The sequence below is a fragment of the Podarcis muralis genome, chromosome 2, assembly GCF_964188315.1.
Source record: "Podarcis muralis chromosome 2, rPodMur119.hap1.1, whole genome shotgun sequence".
Classification (NCBI taxonomy): domain Eukaryota; kingdom Metazoa; phylum Chordata; class Lepidosauria; order Squamata; family Lacertidae; genus Podarcis; species Podarcis muralis.
This window is the reverse complement of record NC_135656.1, coordinates 38,697,991-38,719,688: the sequence shown is the minus strand read 5'-3', so window position 1 is coordinate 38,719,688 and position 21,698 is coordinate 38,697,991. Positions and strand designations below refer to the sequence as shown.

Sequence of the window (21,698 nt, the reverse complement as noted above, 5' to 3'; positions counted from 1 at the left end):
GATAAATAGGGACCACTTTATAGCGGGAAGGTAAACAGCGTTTCCATGTGCTGCGCTGGTGCTGGCTTGCCAGCTGCAGCTTCATCACGCTGGCCACGTGACCCGGAAGTGTCTTCGGACAGCGCCGGCTCATGGCCTCTAGAGTGAGATGAGCACGCAACCCTAGAGTCGGACACGACTGGCCCGTACGGGCAGGGGTACCTTTACCTTTACCTTTATGTACATGGAACAAGAGACACTTATATGTATGGATATCCTGAAATTTTATACTACTGCAAGTGAACACCACACTTTCCCCCCCTAGCAGTAGCACCCACCATCGAATCATACAAGTCACCATGGGTATGGCTCAATAGGACACAAAAACAAGCTCTATTGGAGCTGAGGAGAAAGCATTTCACAAGGGAAACTGTGCAAGTCAGTGTTGCAGTCTGAATGATAGTGTTGTATTTAATTATGAAAGTGTGGGCTGGATCGTGCCAGAAGTTTCTTAAACTAAAAGAGCAATGACTAAAGCAACCCAAAGAATATCCCTATGAGTTATTCATTTTTACCCATTCATTTAAACGTTCAGAGACTCCAGACTGGGTACTTTATTTTAGCCTATGTTTTGTCACTTCAGTAGGAAGGAAGCCTTCCAGATAAATATGGCCAGGAGTTAAAATTAAAGGAACATAGCCCAACCCTAGAAGTATTTCCTCCTATGGAACAACTATTTACAGACTTAAGTAATTTCAACTACAGTGCATATGCAACAAAAACTCCCCGAGGCTATGCACCTGCTTTGTTTTAGGTTTTAATGAACAGCATTTCATGATCTTAAAAGTAGCATTAATGAACACTACATTGCAACGTACAGAAAACACCTTGAGGATTAGGATCAGTTTAAGGCTTTTAAATAAAAAGGATGCTAGTAGCAGAGGACTTTCAACAGACCTTGACACTTCCCTGCTAACAATGTTAAAAATGCCAGCTATATTTGTGCCAGAAAGAAGGGTCCCCCCCCCTAAAATCAGGAGCCTGTAATATATGTAATATTACTTAAATCTTTCGGAGCGCTAACTCAAGATCTTGACGGAGCTTTTAGAGAGATGTTCACATCATAAACATTGTTGAGCAATCACCAGACTATATAGGGATTTTCACCTGTGACATAAATCCATGAAAAGAGGTTAAACCAATAGGCTTGACTGCATAAAATATGCTATCATAGACATGATTCAGAATACCTTTTGGTTTGTCAGTGTACATAATCATAAGGCCTTGGCTGGCTGCAAGTCATTGTCAGGACTCTTCTTAAGTCTGGGATAGCTCACTCAGTAGACCATGAGACTCTCAATCTCAGAGCCGTGGCTTCGAGCCCCACATTGGGTGACAGCATTCAAGGGGATTGGACTAGATGACCCTCATTGTCCCTTCCAGCTCTACCATTCTATGATTCTAATCACCAGTTGGAATTAGTTCCACATTCCGTCAGTTAAGATGGCAATATGTACGCAGGACTCAAGGCCAGAACTAAAGTCCCCTAGGACCTCCCAACGTGTCCTTTCATTCCCAACACGAAGTGAATCAACTATAGGGCTATGAATCACATGCTGAAGTATCAACTTAACATGAGCCCAGTGTAGAATAGTTTATCAGAATAGACTTTTCGCATTGCAGGCTTACTCTCTCATTGAGATCATCAGTTAAGGCTAAAGAATATGTCCCCCTAACATCTGATCTGCACTTGGAACAGACACGGGAGAGGATCTTTTCTGTGACCAAGCCTAGGTTCCCTGCTAAGGCAGCCTACTTTGCTCTCTGCAATAGTATTTTGCAGAAGCATAAAAAAATAATAATATCCTTTTGAGAAGGCATTTCATTTGATTTTAATTTCTTCCCAAATGTTTTAGGACTCCCTTGTCTTTTTAGAGCCGTGGCTTCTCTGGAGGAAACTTTTACTGGCTAGGTGACTCACTCTCTCCCCTACCTCCACCTGTAACATGGGAGTAGTACTTCTCAAATTCATAGAGTTGTTATAAAGAAAAACCCAATAAAGTTCCTAAAGCACATACACAAAATAGTTGGTTATCTTTGACAATAACTACAGGAGTTCTATACTTAGTTACAATATAGATGTGTTTTAGAGTTTGGGTGAATAATGACAACACAATGGTACCTCAGGTTACAGATACTTCAGGTTACAGACTCCGCTAACCCAGAAATAGTACCTTGGGTTAAGAACTTTGCTTCCGGATGAGAACAGAAATCACACGGCAGCAGCGGGAGGCCCCCATTAGCTAAAGTGGTACCTCAGGTTAAGAACAGTTTCAGGTTAAGAACGGACCTCCAGAACGAATTAAGTTCTTAACTCGAGGTACCACTGTAAAGCAGAGATGGGCAAAAATAGTCAGGGTGGAAAACCATAGCATGGGGATATACCTAGTTTATTTGCTTGTACGACCCTATCCAGGTGCATTCAAACTACATTCCACAGAGTTCAACAAGGCTTGGAACTCATTTTATAGCATAGATGAGAGAGAGGTGGCGCTTTCATATTGACTCTCTCCTGAAGCAACAAAAGGTGTGCAAAGGTCTCAGCTGAAGAAACCTATTTCTAATTAGGAAGCCAATAATATGTTTGCTTTGTCTTGTCTTCAGGAACTTTAAAAGGCCACAGCACATTATGTTAAAAGCAGGGGAAGGTGTCTATTATATGCCTTGGGCATTCCAAAGTTACACCACGTTCCTTCCATATTAATGGGGGCACATAACATGTGCCAAACTAACCAGCCTGCTGAGAGGAATGCAGCTCTCTCCCTTTTAAATAATTACACCACCTACAAATTAAAGAAAACCATTGGCGTATCCTAGCGACAGAAGTGTCAGATCTGGTTTTGTTGCTTTTGAAATAACATGGTGCAAGGTACAAACAAGAACTAGTTTCTTAGTAATCAGGGTAAAACCTGACACACCTCCTAATTGTCTGCATAACCCACTTTGGTTTTGCCTTTGTAAGATGTAAGAATCAGCATTACCTCTGGGAAATCTTCCCCAAGCTATACAAATCATCACTATTTAAGACTGGCATGACTGCTTGGCAGCAGGTACATCTTGCTGCCAAACAGATGGGAATTTGCAGTTACCCTCTGGCTCCAGTAAACTATGAGCAATGGGCTGTGCCCAACCTTAAGGGAAGATTGACGAGAGCACAGTCAATTGCTCTTCAGCACCCCTCACAGGTCAGACAAGCAATTCACTGTCTCTAGTCCCATTTGCCCACCACACATTACTAAAATTGCAGGAGATATGCAAGTTTAACAGTTGAGGAATGATTTCAAGAGGAAATCACCTGGGTCAAGGAGGAGCCTATACCCAAATTAGGACAAGTTTCATATAAGCCACAGGAGGCATGCACCTGCCAATGCACTTAGGCTGACTACTATTGAATCCGGAGGCTCTCAGCTTTGGTTTTCTTACATGAAGGGAACTTCCCATTCCCTCCTTCACTCTGTAGCCCCCTGCACCACCTGAAAAATTTGTCCAAAGGACTGGGGGACCCCCATGAAGAGCATGGGATGGGCCATGATGTTGCTAGGAAAGGGGGAAAGTGACCATACTTAGGCAAGTACTTTGTGCAAGCAGAACCCCGCTGCTACAAGCAACCTTCATCCAGTTCTGACCAGCTTCCCACTCCCTCACTTCCCTCTTTAAGGGAACACAGGGGAGAGGAAGGGACTACAAGGCCCCTTCTGTGAACTTTCTTCTGTTCACAGGATCGATAACATTGTTCTATAATTAATAGTTGCTTGACACAATTTAGGGGAGGAACCACAGAACAGCTGTATAGCACAAAATGCCCCAGACTTCATCCTCAGATTCTCCAAGTAGGGCTGGAGGGGAAAACCTTGATGAAACCCTGAAGATATTGCCAGTCAGAGTAGATCATACAGAGATGGTTAGATCAATGGTACAACATGGAATAAAACAACTTTCTTTGTACCCAATTTAAATGAGCATACAAATCAGGGACTTAGCAATTCACATAAATTTTTGAATGAACTTAATTTAAGCCCAAACTGGAAAGCTGTAAGTAGGATTAAAACCAAAGTGGAATTGAACCTCCAAAATGGTCTTGTGGTGAGTGAGGGTGGGGGCAGGATAATGCAGTCCTTGTCACTTTGTTCCAAGAATAAAGGGAAGGGACAAAGAAGGGAATCAGCTTAGAACCCACCCTCCACCCATCTAAGAGGAATGTCAGCTAAAGGCAGGCAGCAAACCTCCACATCAATGTGTCTAAAAATCTAGGTTAAAGGCTCTTCACAATTAGAGACATCAAACATAGGTATATGGGCAACCCTCATAGCTACACTTCTGTTTTTTGTGCCCCTGGGACTAAAGAACTGCATAGCAGGGCTATCTCTAACCTGGGGCACAGTCTACCACAGCACAGCAGTATTTACCAAACAATGCTTAAGAGTAGGGACAATTCTCAGAGAAATGCCCTTTTCTTAAGACACAAATAAAAATAGTTCTTAAGGTACTTCTTTTCACTAACTTGCTGCCTAGGATACTTTATTTTAAAGTCATTACTCACATTTGTGTACTGTATCTCTTATGAAAAGAAATTAAGCACAACTTAATAAGTTTCTATGCCCCAGGCTACTTCAAGATGAGGACATCGCTGTCACGCAAGAACTTGGTGTGCTACGCCCTGCAGGGCTAACAAAAAAAGTTGCTGGTTACACAGGGGCAGGTTTAGAAGCAAGCCTGCCAACACAGAGCGTTTATATTGTAAAGTTATTCAGTAGAAGCTTCTCGTAGTTATAGACCAGTTGCAGGAGCTTTGCCACAAACTATTTCAAACGTATCCATAAGTCAACATGCACAGATACCAGAGCCTCAGGACCAAGCTACACCTTATGTTTAAAGGCATCACTGCATCTAATGTGCAGATCAAAGCAAATTAATAAATGGGAGGGGAGGCTAAAAACCAATGGGATCAAAGACATGCAGAGGGAATTTAACCTTTCCTTTGCCTGCTGCAATCCTGAGCAAAACCCCTTTTCTGAGCTAGTGTTACTGAGAGAACATCTCCCATTAGTGTACTAATGACCCCCCCTCCATGCAATTTGCATTTTTAAAAGTCTTATCTCGTTTGGTCATCAAACCTTTAACTAAGGTTAACTAAGGTTTCCCAAACCAGAAAAGTATCACATAGGTCCTCATGCTACACTTTTCCTAGCCTCCGTCAGTGTCATGCTGGCAACCAGCACAGGCTGACAGAACACACAGTCGACAAAGGCACATAATGCAAATATTGTCTGTCAACAGGAGAGTACATTCAGCAGCCAATGCTGCGTTTTACATTCAATACAGACATGCCTTATTTCAAAAGTGTATCTGAAAGAAATCAAGTAGTGCTACCTGTTGGCAATCCATCATTTCACAACAGGTGCGCTATCAACAGGTGCAGAAAAACAAGCCCATAAGTGGAATCAAGTTGTGCAATGTGCAATGCATGTTTCAACAAGAACTATGTCAGTGTTAACCACTATGCATTAAATTACAAATTAAACAGCAGCATTCCTGTTTGCTCAGACCGATTCAGGAAGAAACATTTCAAAGCTCAGGAACTGTTCAGATGCTACTTCTCTCCCCACTCTACCCCTCCCTGTCAAACTTCAACACGTGGTGAAACTGAGTGTGTGTCTTAGCAATGCAAGGACAATCCCCACTTTCTCAGCAGCTGGAGCATATGTTCAGCAGCTACTGCTGCATTTTAGTTAGAATACTTCATCTGTACAGTGCTATGCTTATTTAAATGTATGACCCTGATTCCCTGAGGTAGAAACTGCTTTTCTAGTGGCTTCTATATCATAAGGTTTGAGGGGAAAGATGTAGCATTCATTTAAATACAGCCACTACCTTCCGTGCGTTGTGAAGTGTCAGGGGTGCAGCTCACAAACCCAAGATTCATATCCACCTTTGCATAAGAAATAGCAACTGAACAAGCTCTAAGAGTCTGCATCTTTCCACAAAAGCTGAACCACTTTGATATAAAGATTGCCAAGATAACTTGGCCACTGAATCTGCTCTGATGAAGTCACGAGGATGTAGCTGTTTATCACCTATTTTTACATGGCTAAATCCAGAAATGAAGCCCTCTTCCATTTTGTTATGTCATTTCAGCAAGTTATGTCGCTTCATAATCTTCAATATACGTCAAAGGTTTCAGGGAGTTGTATTCATTAATGTGAAATAACTGCTGTAAATGGCACCCCCAAACCAAATCTTACCTTACACAGAGACAGACTACTGGTACAGTCATACCTCGGGTTTAAGTAGCTTCGGGATGAATATTTTCAGGTTGCGTTCTGCGGCGACCCAGAAGTAAAGGAGTGTGTTACTTCCGGGTTTCGCCACTCGCGCATGCGCTCAAAATGACGTCACGCGCATGCGCGGAACGGATCCCGTTCGCATCCAGAGGTACCACTGTAGTCCATTGATACATTAAACCAAGTACTGTCTACTGTTTTCAAGATACCATACAAACTTTTTTCCTCAGACCTGATATTTTGAGTCATCTTTAGCTGGAGATGTTGAACCTGGACCAAGATTATCTTAGGCACGCCACACTCCCTCAAGCCTTGCCTTCTCAGCCTCAGTTCCCCATCTTCCTTCACACTACCAGCTACATCTCTTACAAGGTTTGTGTAGACACCATATGTAATGCTTTAAGAAGCCTGAACTCTAAAAGGAAACACACACGACTTTTTTCAAATACTACCACTAGCAAAGTGCCCATGGAATTTCATGGATGGGTTAATGGAAAGTGTTTTGTGTTTAAGGTAGGGAAGGAGGGTTCCAGCTATTTCTGCATCAGATCTTGCATATTATCTCTATCCTTGCTCCAGTCCTGTTTTCTACTGTCTGTCTAGATAGGCCAAGATTGGAGTGTTCTGTGTAGGCAGTGTCTGCTTTCTATACTCTTCCCAGATGTAATTGGGCTAGTATCCTATCCTATTGGGGCATGTCAAAAGTGGAAGAACTTGAATGTTATCCTACTTGGGCAGGCTTTATTATTTTAGGGAGGGACATCTATTTTTTTAAAAAAACCTGCTAAGCAAGGAGACTGAAATGTGTAATCAATGCAAATTCTACAACTATGCAGATACAATGTGAGCAAATAGATGAAATGTAATATATTTATATAAATACCATTCAACATTCATAACACTAATTGTTGTTCATTTCCTTTTCTTTAATACTCGCCGACTCCATAATACCATTTGCCTGTCACCTGTAACTTTACCTTTCATTGTAAAAGGAGAAGAGCCACTGAATATATTGGGCAACTAATATTGGCCCCCTGGATGTGTGGCTACAATCATATACACTAAACTGGAAGTAAATCCCATTGAACTTAATGAGACTTACTTCTGGATAGACATGCATAGGATTATGCTGCAAGCAGTCAATCTATCAACAGCAGAGAGACATAACCAAAAGGGCAACCTAATCAATGAAGTTGTTCAATATGTATGCCGCTCCTTAAGAGGAAGCAAAACCCATACATAGACAGACAGGCTTAAGGTTCCTGGTTTCAAGAAAATTATAAATCATTCCAGTTTCGATTCAACTTGTTAAGTTTTCACCTGTTTCGTTTAACAGACACTAATAACAGGAGAAATAAAACCACACGGAACAAAGGAATTATGATGCACATTTTGTGTCCTACATGTTTCATCATGCACCAGCAGCAATGATCAGCCTTTGTTAAGTGGATGAATGTGGCATTTAATCCTTAAAACTTGCAAAACAGGAATCTGATAGGGTAAGAAAGGGAAAGGGAAAGAACTGCATATAAAAGCTTTTTCTAATACTAATAGCAAAATGCTTGTGAAACTCCACTAGTGTTACACTATAGTTCAACCAAACTGGACAAGTATTTACAGATGAAGGCAAAATGCTATCCATATAGAAGCCAGCTTGGTTTTGGGGCTATATCCAACCAAGCCATACAAAATTAGATCCACTGAAATCAATGGACCCAAATAATATAAGTCTACTGATTTCAATGAGCTTACTATGAATATAAATGAGTTGGATATAAACTTTACTGTTTACTATTAATGCTACTGGGGGGAAATTTAATGGACTACAATATGGGCTAATATTTGTGGTGGGGGGGAGAACTGCTTAAGTAGTGCCTGTGAATACAACCATTTACTTTCCTCAATAAAAGTAAATGCTTGGCATTCATACTATGCAGAAAAGCAAAGCATTTGAGGGCAATGGTTTTAGTGATGAACCAGAGGTTAGTGGAGCAGAGGAAGAATTTTTCACCCACCCTTCCTTTTAATCCCTTGTACTGTTGAGTTCATTGCAGCAAAGAGCAATGGGCAGTTAGGCCAGCTTGCCCACATACAGAATGGGTGTGTAAGGAACATAGCCTGCACATAAAATTTGACAAGCCTAACGTTGGCCCAGTTATAACACAACCCAGATTAGATCCTGGTTTAAGATGCTGATTTACAAGCAACAATTAAATGCAGCTTCCTGATTTAGATGTCAAGGGAACCTATGTAGTTTAACAAATCAGAACAGAAGTGCCAAAGTTGAGTGCATGAGTGGAGTGAATGAGGGAAGGAGGGAAAGTGGAAATTTGTTGAGCAAAATATTGTGTGACCTACCATGCAGAATGTTACCAGTACTACACTGGATACAATCCAGAATGTTTATCTTAGTTGATTTGCAATTATCAAATTCATTCAGTCACAACCAAATTGGTAATAAATAAAGCCGCAAATATGCTCAATTAAAACTAATGTTATCAATCCATTGTCAGTGGCAAATTATGTGTCCTTTAGTTGCACAATGCATTAATGGTATGACTGGCAACATGCAAGTCTTCTTCTGGGGATGGTGCATATAATACTGGAAAACAGGTTTTCTGTATATTTAATACTTACATAGCTTTCGCAGCTGCAACTTCTCCTGCCACAGTGTTGTCAAGATGAAAAAACCTGTATCTGTATCACTCTCTGCTATGCAACTATAAATAGCAGAGAATTTTTGTTCCATATTGTATCTGGCAACCACATACTGTTCTTAAATAATGATAAATGTTTCCAAAGCTTAAGGGATGGGAAGGTAATTGAATGCCATCTACTGGGTTTCTGCCAACAAGAGCATTTAGAGGAAAAATATTTCAGATTATCTTTGAAAGAAATAGCATTGTTTACCAGGGCTTGAAGCATGCCATCCATTACAATAGTTCCCTCCATAGTCTGAAAGGAGGATTTAGATAACATTGAAAGGGTCCAGTCCAGGAAGTCTGCCATTCTTTTTTGTTTGACATCAGGGCGGGTAATAAACCTGTTGCAGGGAAAAAAAGAAACATTGCAAGTTACCTATTCACAGCAGTTCAGTCGGTAACTCATTTTTCCTGTTAGACAAACTGGTTTTTTTGTTCCTAAAGGCAACTAGCCAATGGATGCTTTCCAACATATTTTGGATGGGAACATTCCAACTGTCAGCAATATAACCCTGTCTTTTTCTAAAGAAGCTCATAACCCAAAAATTTATACTGTCACAGTTAACAGCCAAATTGTCTTAAAATTAGAGTGGGACACTTTATTTAGATAAAGGGAATAATATTATGTGTGTTTTGCCTTACTGCTATCTGAAAAGCTGGAAGCAAATCAAGATAGAGTGAATACTTAGTCACTAAGGAAAACTGCAAATAACCAGAAAGGTAGCAGAACAATCCTAGGAGCAGAAGACAACGTCTATTCTTCTTCCATGCTAATATTAGCAGAAAACCACAGTATTAGTTTCCACCAATCTTATCAAGAAAGGTATATGTTCCCACTTCTTTTTTACCAAAACCAGAACTGGAATGACAAGTGCTTTATAGCGATATTTTTTAAAAAACAAACAAACAAACAACAAAGATATATACCAACATGCACTGCTGTCAAAAGCTTCATCTGTCACTATGTACCATTGACCAATCCAAAATAAAATGTTTTCAGTTTGCTTAGAACTCCCACTAGATGTCACTAGAAATCTACATGTACTTTACTCCAATGCTCTGAGGCCAGTTTCATAATACAGTACAATGCATTTTCTGTGCCGCCTGAAGAGCCTTTTGCTACAGGCGATATTCCATAACCACATTCTTACAACAGAGCCAATGATAATATTGTTAATTCTTAACTTTCAAACAATTTTGCCACCATAAAACCAGCATAAAAAAAGTGTGATAGGCTCTAGACGTTGCCAGAAGGATAACTTTTTAGTTTTTACCATAGATTTCACAAGTCCATTTGACAAATCAGTGCTGGGAAGGGAGGGAGGGGGATCTCATCACTGAATTCAATGGGAGGTTTTGTACAAATGTTGGGGCAGCATTTAAAAGTAGTGGAAGATATCTGGATATGCTTGCACACCATTAACATAAGGAAACCCTCATTTCACTTATAAATTGTTGCATCACTTCATAAGATTATACTGTGAAAAAGAGATTGGTTCCTTAAAGTCAGCACCTATGGCAGAAATATTGCAACTATCTATTCCAGACAGGGAAAAGAAGAAGGCAATTCTCAATGACCCAGGATGCTAAGAGGCTTCAATTTAGATGTGTAATTTTGTTCCCCACAAACTGCAAATTTAGGTGGCTGAGTGCTGATAGCGGCCTTGTTTTGGTTCCAGCCATAAGAAACAAGAGGAAAGTATTAGCAGGTTCAAGTGATGCTCAGCTGAACAAAACGTTCTTTTCAAAATAACACAAAAAGGACACACACACACGGCCCAGTGTGAACAGCTCAGTGGTTTCAAGGAACCAATGAGCGTTGAGTGTCCATTGAAAAAGAGAAATGGAAAGTTTGGTGGGAAGCTAACTTCAACTGAACTGCTTGAGCTTATTACATCTTATGTGTCGTGGGGTGAGAGCATGGCTAGCTGGCACCCTGAACAGGAGTCCTCCCATGAGGCAGTGAGGATATTCTTGTACATACACCAACAGTAATGAGACAGTACATTTTCTGTCAATATCAGCTTAAGTGACTTACTTTGAGACCAAAACTGCAGCTGCATCTCGAGCTTTGTCACTTACAATCAAATAGGACTAAAAACAAAAACAAAATTGAGTTAGAGGAGTTTGCAACATTAAAACCAAATGTGCACAATGTTTGTATGCAAACACTTCACCTAAGTATCTATGCAAGTCAGAACAGGGACAAACTACAGAAGGGGCATCCAAGTATGGACTTCATACAGAGAGTTACTGAAGTGCAAATTGTTGGGACTTCAAAGTGCAGTATAGGGCTGTTGGAAGTGCTTTTGTAAACACCATCCATTTCATCTTATTCAAAGTGAAAATTAAATATTGGTATATTTAAAGCACAAGCAGAGTGATCTTGGTGTTAATTCCAGGGAAGATAATGGAGAATAAATTCACAAGAATTCAATTTTACAGATGAACAAGATTCCAACTACACATTTTCTTAATATAAACACATTATGAGGAATTCATATCTTTATATTGGGGGTTTTTGCAAAGTATTTTACAGCAACTATCTTGTTTTGTCTAAAATATCTTTTTATATGTTATGCTCTGATAAGTTAAACTCTCTGAGTACAGATAAAAGATTATTGTTCTTGATTAAACGTCTATATAAAAGCACTGTGTTGAAGGTGCACTTCTCTACAAATGGGCAGCTCACAGGATCCGTACCAGCTACAAAGGAAGTTAAGCAAGGTTGTATCCTAGCTCCTGCGCTGTTTAATTTATTTCTAAATGATATGTTATGTATTTTTGTGTTTTTATATTCTAAACTGCCCTGTGATCCTCAGTTGAAGGGCACTGTAGAAATGTAATAAATAAATAATAATATAAGTTACTGTTTTACCATTTGACAGATGAGATACTCAAATTAAGAAACAGTGACTTCCCAAACAACATCCAACATCATGGCAAATATAAACCTTCAAATGAGGTTTCCCACATCCAAGTCCAAGACTAAAGCTAGTACCCCAGAACAACCCCGAACAACTGTAAAGGCTTATTAATATGACAAAAGACATTCTGCTTTCTACAGATTGCTGAACAGATCCAGAAATACTTGCTTTTGCCACTTTGAGAATGCGATCCATTGTTGGCACTCGAGGGCATCCTTCTTGGGAAGAGATGTTTCCATCCAGCCGTGCCAAATCGAACGGGATCAGGCATGTTACAGACAACCACAACAAGAGCATGTAGCGTGTCTCCCAGGTCTAATGAAACACAGAAAAAATATATATTTATCATAAAAGTTGTTTTTAAAAATAGTTTGTGCCCCCAGAAAGCTTGCAGCACACACTTGTGAAAACCATCTCCATATGCAAAATGTAGACCACTATTACAAAAAATAGGAATGAAATAGGACCTCCAAGATTTAGTTTTAATTGAATATGGAAGGACAGTTACACAGATTTAAATGGAACAAGGTTCAGATAGAATACTTTATTCACACACAAGGCTAAGCCCCAGCTTCGTGAACCCTGCCAAAGAAATCATGGCTCCTGAAGACATGTGCAAACATAAGGTAGGAATTTCATTATTCTGAAAAAGCTCATAGATGGAACACTCCAGAAGTAGTTTGCTCATTCCCATATCTTTTTATCAAGATAACAGCTTGAAATTTTCAAAGTGCAGTTCCCTGGACCTTCAAAAATAAGTGAGAATGCAATTGCCTCTTTAGAATACAAGGCAAGCAACAATTCTTGCTAAAAGGGTATATAAAGCATGCAGATATGACAGCAGTGTTTCAGAACAGTGTGAGTGAAAGCACACCTGTGAACATACAAAGCTGTCTTTTAGCAAAACAGACCCCCCTCCTCCCATTCAGTGTAAACCACATGGACTGGCAGCAATTCACCCAAGGTTTCAGATGGGATTCCTTCCAAGCCTTACCTGAAAACGCTAGGAGCTGAACCTAGGAGCTTCTGAATACAATGTATGAGCTCCACTACTAAGCTATGGCCCCATCCAGCACACATGCAATCATATTTGCACATGTTCTACATGAAACTGGCAATGTGCTAGTCCAACTCAGAGTAGACCCACTGAAATGCATGGATCTAAGTAAGTCAGGTTTATTACTTTCAGTTGTTCTCCCCCGAGTAGGATTAGCATTTGATACAAGCACTGTATATTTTAATAGCATTCCCCTATCTGTCTCTTTCATTTACATACAGAGGTTTTGGTGAGGGGTGGGTGAAATGGCAGTCCTCTGCATGCCCGACATCAGTGGGGGAAGTGGAAAGGAGGAGAAGGATCACAAAAAGTTGAAAAGCCTGCCTTGTGCAACCCTTCTCACACTGCCCCTTTCAGCCTCTGATGTGGTGATTTGGGCAGGTGAGCGGGACAACCCGCTTGTCAGTCATGTAACATCCTAATTATCTCTTTTTTTAAAAAAATAAATTTTATTAATATTTTTATTAAGTACAAATTAGAAAACATACATATTCACAACAAAAGAAAATACAAAAGAAAAAGAAAATACCTCTAACCAAGGGGAAAAAATTATAGAATATTTCATCTCTTTTCATATTTAGTTATTTATACCGCTATAAAATGCTACTCACAATAAAGCAGTGAAATGAAAGATAAGATATCAGAAAAAAGAAAGAAAGAATAAAGAAGTAAAAGAAAAAGATCATAAGTGAAAATTTTTAAAAGTAGGTAAGTACTCACAATACATAGCCATTTCCCATCTATATTTATATTCAATTGTATAATTTCATCTTGTCCCTATCTACCTTAAATAAAGTAGTTTTTAAAAAAAAGACTTCCACCATTTATCTCATGCGTTTTTAATAATCCATTCATCAGAACCTCTGTTCTTCATATTTTCCCTTTGGATTTCCTTAATGTCTCACTTTGTATTTTTTATATTACGCACAAGATTATTCTAAACACAACCAGATTTTTGTAGTTGAGCCCTGGTTTTGTAAATAATCATTTAAGAACTCCCATTGCTTCATAACCATAGTTTTGGATTTTCTCCTTATTATATCCTTCAGTTTTCCTAATTCCAGGTACTCGCAAAGTTTCCCCAACCATTCTCTTTTTGTTGGGATGCTGTCTTCTTTCCAATAGCTAGCAATCAAAATTCTTGCCGCTGTTGTCGCGTATAGAAATAAGTTAGTTTTATCTTTTGGGATATCTTTATCTAGAATTCCTAATAAATATGCCTCTGCCTTTTTTGTGTGTGATGTCCTTATCAATTTTTTTATTTTGTCATGGATCATGTCCCAAAAGGTTTTAATCTTTGGGCAAGTCCACCACATGTGGTATAACGTACCTTTTATTCTGTTACATTTCCAACATTTGTCGTTGTTCCTTTTATTTATTTTTGACAATCTGTCAGGGGTTAGGTACAATCTGTGGTGATTTTTTCTGAAATTCTCCCTTAATAAATCACACGCAGTAAAATTTATGTTTTCCTCCCAAAAAGTTTTCCATCTTTCCAGATCTATCTCATATCCCAAATCGTGCTCCCATTTTAACATGTTTTCCCCTTTTGTCTCTTGTTCTAAGGCGGTTTAGGCTAACTTTGAATTACATAAAGGTAAAGGTAAAGGTACCCCTGCCCATAGGGGCCAGTCTTGACAGACTCTGGGGTTGTGCGCCCATCTCACTCTATAGGCCAGGGGCCAGCGCTGTCCGCAGACACTTCTGGGTCACGTGGCCAGAGTGACAAGCTGCATCTGGCAAGCCAGCGCAGCACACGAAACGCCGTTTACCTTCCCGCTAGTAAGCGCCCCCTATTTATCTACTTGCACCTGGGAGTGCTTTCGAACTGCTAGGTTGACAGGCGCTGGGACCGAGCGACAGGAGCGAACCCCGCCGCGGGGATTCAAACCGCCGACCTTTTGATCGGCAAGTCCTAGGCGCTGAGGCTTTAACCCACAGCGCCACCCGTGTCCCTTTTGAATTACATGAGACATCCTAATTATCTCGTGTAATTCAAAGTTAGCCTATGAGGTGGGGAGAAAAATCTTTCCCATTCCTGGTCTAATGAGTTGTGGTGGTGGGGAGAGGGGGGTTGCTGGGAGAGATGCAGGCAGAATTAGAGGTGGGGTTGGTGAGCAACACAAGCAGGGGCAAACATGAACTCACCTCATGGTCTTTAGGATTCTGAGATTCCAGCATATCCAAGACAGGTTGTACATCAACTACTTCATGAGGAAACATGCGAAGGAATGTTTTATACCCTCGTACCTAGCAAGAAAAAACATTTCTCAAGTCAATAATTCATTTCCAGTTATGGTACTATAAAAATGAGGTTATGCAGTATTCCCCCCCCCCCCCAAAAAAAATAACCCCTGAGGTACCAGGTTTAATTTATGGCATACTAGGCCTAGTTTTCACTGAGGTGGTCAACTTGTGTCTAGACAACACTATTTCGGGCTGCGCATAGGGATTCACACAATCGGATACTCTTCCATGAAGAAACATTCCTACAGAAAATTATCATATCATGGAGAAGGCAAGACTATAATGGTTCTTCTTAACATACTAGTTGTCTGTGCAAGCTGGCACCTGCATCCGAAGTGGTGCAAGTCAAAGACTTACCACCTCTGTAACAATGAAAACAAAATAAGAGAATGCTGAGATAACATCAAGGAAGACGAAAGAGAAGGGAAATGGTCTGTCCCCCGTCCCCCCCTGGCAAAATCTACCCCCAAAATTGATGCCATCAGGCCCCACAGATACAGGAAGAGTGCAGAGGAATAGCATCTGTGGCAATGAGACTTGGCAGCAAACCATTCTGGAAAACAGAAACCCACACTAGTGACATTCCCCATAAAAAGAGATCTTGCATCAAATCACAAAACATTTTTTGTATACTCAGAGGCATATAAAGAGTAATTTATGAGCACTTGTGGAAACTGAGAGGGCTTGATGAGATGTGTAGACAACACATGGTATGCTGTCTGGATCATAGCCATTCAGCTTCTAGTACAGCCGCTCTATTTATTAATAATAATAATAATAATAATAAATTAAGCATGTTCTGTTTCTAGTTCTTCTGTCTCTCATGCCTGCCATTTATATGCCCCTCAATCAGTAGCTGGTAGATACTGGGATCTCTTTGGCCACTTAAGCTAAAAGGTAAAGGTAAAGGTACCCCTGCCCGTACGGGCCAGTCTTGCCAGACTCTAGGGTTGTGCGCTCATCTCACTCTATAGGCCGGGAGCCAGTGCTGTCCGCAGACACTTCCGGGTCACGTGGCGAGTGTGACATCGCTGCTCTGGCAAGCCAGCGCAGCACACGGAACACCGTTTACCTTCCCGCTAGTAAGCGGTCCCTATTTATCTACTTGCACCCGAAGGTGCTTTCGAACTGCTAGGTTGGCAGGCGCTGGGACCGAACGACAGGAGCGCACCCCGCCGCAGGGATTCGAACCGCCGACATTTCGATCGGCAAGCCCTAGGTGCTGAGGCTTTTACCCACAGCGCCACCTGCGTCCCTTTTACTCCAACAAATCAGTCATGCTGTGCTGAGAATTTATAGCAACTGCTTTCATAAAAGAATAGGGAACCATTTTAGGACTATGGCAACCAATGTCCATGCCATTGTTCATTGTCTCTTTTCTTTTCTTTTCCTGTTTGCACTTCCCTGTGCCAACAGTCACAAGTTCGTCTTTCTGTATTTCACAGTCTAATACACAAGGCAAAAAACTGGAGAATAACCCATAATTAGAGTAATTTATGCGTATGTAGTATTTCAAGCAACAAGCTTGTAAACAATATTCTTATTACCAACATTTGTTCAGAAAACATGAAGTACCAACTTCCCGATAATAAACTGTGAAAGTGGAACCCAAATTATTAACAAACCCAGATTAAATACCAAATATTTCTAGAGCTTACTGAAACATATCCCTTGGGGTGGAGAATCCCATTTCTAACATGTTACCTTTGAAATGATGTAAAGAAATTGAAAGGTCAGATGAACTAAAGAACAGGGAGATGCTTCATCCTGGATAATAAGCAGAAGTGAATTCAACATTGACTCTAGAGGAAAAACAGTCAAAACGGTAGAAAAGACATTAGTCTGCAAATTTGTTTCATTATTTTTACACACGTCTGAAAAAAGCAATGTCAGAAGACTACTTCAGGAACATATTTGTGAGAAAATGAGTGACATACACATTATAATTGAGGAGCTGCCAAGGGTCCCCCCCCCCCCTTAGTCCTGGCTCATCTATGTCAAATGGACTAAGGCACTAGAATTGCCAGAGACTTGATCTGAAGTCATTGGCTCAGACTGCTGAATCATTCACTGGAACTTTGTCTCCCTTTTGCAAAGTTATCATAATGCAGCCTCCTTTAAATCAAGATAAATACATTTAAGCTACCCTTCAGTCTAATGAAATACAGCAGAACTATTCTGCAAAATGTAATGGTTAGGTTTTATAAGGCCAGAGGACAGAAATAAATTACTACAGCTCCTATTAAAGGCAAACATGGTATTGCTATATTCTGTTGTCTCATTTCAGTTTAAATATACTAAGTTCTTAGTACAGCACTATATACTAAGTATATATTAGCAATGCAGTAGTATAGTATATTTCACTATTACTATATGCCTTACCTGACAGCAGTTCCTTCATTTCAAAGTTCATGTGTCAGCAAGATAAGAACAACTGCAGCACCTTACACGCTTAAACCATTTTGACTAACTATTGTATAACCCAGGAGAGGCACCTGCAAGGTAAGAAATGCAAGACAGAAGAGGCCTAGAAGAGAGTAACGCACTATTTCTTACTTTGCAGGTGCACTTCCTGAGAAATAAGGAGGTCACCCCAGAGAACTGTAGGCTGCTTTCAATTGCCCAGGAGATATGCATCTTTACAGAAGCTCCCCCAAGATGAACTCTCGTTTTCCAGGACAGAAACCTGTGAGTTGGGAAATAACACAAAACTACCCCAGTCTGCTTCTCACTTTTTAGGGAACCCTGCTAGATTAAATATGATAAAGCTGCTAGGGGAAGTGCGGTGAAATCCAACACACTTTCACCAAAGAGAATCTGCCCCTCCCCATACTTAAAGCAAAGCTGCTTCACCTGATGTCCATGCTGACCAGTATTCTAAGATTCTATCAAAATCTTTAAAAACAGCACAACAAAACTTACCTAGATGTGGATCCAAAAGGTGAGGCTGTTCCTGATAATTGTTCAATATAACTGAAAGATAAAAGCATATCCAGTGGAAAATCTGAAATCAATCTGAAAATGTTGTTTTAAAAGGAAACAGCATAAACATTCCTAGCCTGAAACTACAGTTTCTTTAAAAAAGAGCATGTCAATAGTTATCCTGAGCAGCAAAGGAGTACCATTTGCTTTTTAAAAAGGCAAGTGGAAATATATAATTAAATCAAATGATTTACCGTATGTCCTCTTGTGAATCTCTAAAAAGTCTCTTACCAGGGGAACTGGTAGGACAGAGCATACTAGACCATTCCACCCTTTATTCCTCTCCATAAGCTTCCCAACTACTAAGAAATAATTTTGTTCCAAGAGGGGTCTGGAGTCACTCTCATAAATTAGCCAGTGCTATGTCCCCAGAGCAAATGCTCCTCTCATTGGCTCATTAGTCTATACTTCAAGCAGTCTATCAGTCTATACTAGGGAGGGCCTTCTCGGTAGTGGCACCCGCCCTGTGGAACACCCTCCCACCAGATGTCAAAAAGAACAACTACCAGACTTTTAGAAGACATCTGAAGGCAGCCCTGTTTAGGGAAGCTTTTAATGTTTGATGGACTACTATATTTTAATATTTTGTTGGAAGCCGCCCAGAGTGGCTGGGGAAGCCCAGCCAGATGGGCGGGGTATAAATAATAAATTATTATTATTATTATTATTATTATTATTATTATTATTATTATTATTATTATTACTTCTACTCTCTTATTTCACACTCAGTTGGCAAAGCCTACTGTTCCTATCATTCGTCTTTGGCTCAGGGCATGCTTAAGGTCCCAAGTTCAATCACCTGCATCTCCAGGTAGGGCTGAGAGAAACTCTCTCCCTGAAACCATGGAAAGCTATTGCTTGTCAGTGAAGACAACATTAAGCTAGATGGATCAATAGTCTGACTCACTATATGGCATTTTATATTTTCTCCATATATGTTCCATCTTTATATTAGACAAAATTAGTTTTTGTCAACATTTATTATTGCATTTCTATCCCTGCCCTCTTGTCTAAAGGAGCCCAGTTTGGCAAACATCAAAAAGTTAAAATAATACTATGGTACCTCGGTTTACGAACATAATCCGTTCCGGAAGTCTGTTCTTAAACCAAAACCGTTCTTAAACCAAGGCGTGCTTTCCCTAACAAGGCCTCCCACTGCTGGTGCCCTTCTACCATTCAGATTCCATTCTTAGACCGAGGTAAAGTTTTCAAACCAAGACACTAATTCTGGTTTTGCAGAGTTTGTAAACCAAATCATTCTTAAACTGGGTTGTTCTTAAACCATGGTACCACTGCACTATTTAAAATAACATATTCAAAACATTTCAAAACAATTTAAAAGCCATCTAGAAATTATATACCCTCACAGTTACTAATTTCAAAGTTGCCATGGGCAGTATCCTTCAGCCACCAAATGCCTGGGTAAATAGAAATGTTTTTAAATTTTTCCTGTAAAGGAGTTCATTCATTCATAATACATACACTTCAATGATGCTACACTAAATCATCACTAGGTGGCAGTCCAAGGCCAACTACCGTATTTTTCGCCCTATAGGACGCACCTTTTCGCCTCCAAAAATGAAGGGGAAATGTGTGTGCATCCTATGGGGCGAATGCAGGCTTTTGCTGAAGCCTGGAGAGCAAGAGGGGTCAGTGCGCACCGACCCCTCTCGCTCTCCAGGCTTCAGGAAGCTATCCGCAGGCCTGCGGAGGCCGCGGGAACTCCCGCCGGGCGCCGCAGGCGATGGCGAGGTTGAATGCAACCTCGCCGTTGCTCCGGACCTGTTCTGGGGCCTGGGGTCGGGAGAAGCTCAGGCTTCCCCCGCCCCCAGCCCGGCAAGCTTGGTGGGGGGGAATAATTTTTTTTCTTTATTCCCCCCCCCCCCAAAAAATAAGTGCGTCCTATGGGCCGGTGCGCCCTATAGGGCGAAAAATATGGTAAATACTGTACAGTGGTACCTCGGGTTAAGTACTTAATTTGTTCCGGAGGTCTGTTCTTAACCTGAAACTGTTCTTAACCTGAAGCACCACTTTAGCTAATGGGGCCTCCAGCTGCCGCTGGACCACGATTTCTGTTCTCATCCTGAAGCAAAGTTCTTAACCTGAGGTAATATTTCTGGGTTAGCGGAGTCTGTAACCTGAAGCGTATGCAACCCGAGGTACCACTGTATTTGAAAAACCCTAATAATCAAAACAGTAGCTTACACCAAAATGCCTAAAAAGATGCACTTATTTTCTGACTGTATCCTGTTCTTGATCTATGAATAAATAATAATATTAGTGAAATGCTCTTTTGAACCTTCTAAAGGTGTTATTGGTATAGCAGGGGTGAGGAACTAGATTCAGTCAGAGGACTGGATCCAGAAGTGGACCACTCTCCAAGGTGCCACTTCTGAGACATGGGGGGGGGGGGATCCATCCACCTGACAATCACCTGACATCAGGCAACACTAAACTCAGGCTGCAGGAACAGGCTTATCTCCAATACTAGAGCTATTATGTGCTTGCTCCTTGAGAGTACAAGGTGGCAGCAGAGGCTTACCTCTAACTAAGTGCTTGAATTGGATTTAACAGATCACAGCACCTGACATCATTTGACACTGAATAACTACCAGGTGGATGTGGTTTGCGAATATGGCCCACAAGCCAAAATCAGATAACTAATTAGGCCCACGGGATGGAAGTTCCCCACTACTGTGCTAGAGGATATTCATTTTTTGTAGAAATTTAACAACCCCATTTGGCCGCTTTGCTCTAATGTTATTATTGCTTCACTGTTTTTTATTGCATTTCCATAATGGACTAGTTTGCATGTCACACCATGGTTTAATGTGAACACAGGAGTGTGTAATCTCCTGGACAAGGGAACCCAGCCACTTTGCTACTGCGCAATGTTGAGCTAAGCCATCTGAACCTGCGTTCATTCTTGGATAAAACCTATGGTGAGAGCTAAACCACTGGTCAAACCATGGCACAGGTCAGCACAGCAACAAAACTGGGTGGGAGATAAGTGGCTGGGATCTCTTCTCCAAGTGTTTGCACATTTGCACTATGCCATGATTTGGCTCAGTGTGACATGTGAGGTCAGTAAGGCATTTTATATTATTCAGTAATGTTGAACTACCAAATGCAACTGTTGGAGAGTTATAGGAGACAATCATCTGCCATATTCTATAACAGACCACGAGACCAGTCAAAAATGTTTTATTGCAACCATGTCTGTAATCATAAAAGCTTGTGTCCCAACTTTCCTTTGTGGTTTTATTTAGAACAAAGCTCAGAGAGAATGGTAACAATGGCATTTTTAGAGAGCAACTAGTCCACTTCAGCAATTTATTTCAGCAATAAAGAGATTAACAAATTTGAGAATATTATCAAAACTTGAAAATTTTCAAATAGGCATTACTGTTTGCATATTGTAAATTGCTATTGCTTTCCTATGGCCACCTACAAGGCAATCTTG

The 21,698-nt window shown here is 40.6% G+C and overlaps 1 protein-coding gene across 6 annotated transcripts in view; it reads right to left on the bottom strand.

The window, feature by feature from the left end:
• Window positions 1-21,698, bottom strand: part of TBCD (tubulin folding cofactor D) — a 125,450-nt gene that overhangs the window by 102,212 nt on the left and 1,540 nt on the right. For 5 of the 6 annotated variants that reach the window (XM_077924294.1, XM_077924292.1, XM_077924291.1 and 2 more), the window contains exons 3-8: window positions 18,176-18,226; window positions 16,958-17,055; window positions 15,155-15,256; window positions 12,118-12,264; window positions 11,061-11,116; window positions 9,231-9,363 (exon numbers count right to left, since the gene is read on the bottom strand). In XM_077924294.1, coding sequence (XP_077780420.1) covers window positions 9,231-9,363; window positions 11,061-11,116; window positions 12,118-12,264; window positions 15,155-15,256; window positions 16,958-17,055; window positions 18,176-18,226 — 587 coding nt within the window. Of the gene's footprint in view, window positions 1-9,230; window positions 9,364-11,060; window positions 11,117-12,117; window positions 12,265-15,154; window positions 15,257-16,957; window positions 17,056-18,175; window positions 18,229-19,673; window positions 19,679-21,698 lie in introns of those variants that run through there. The other variant, XM_077924293.1, reaches the window with a different exon arrangement.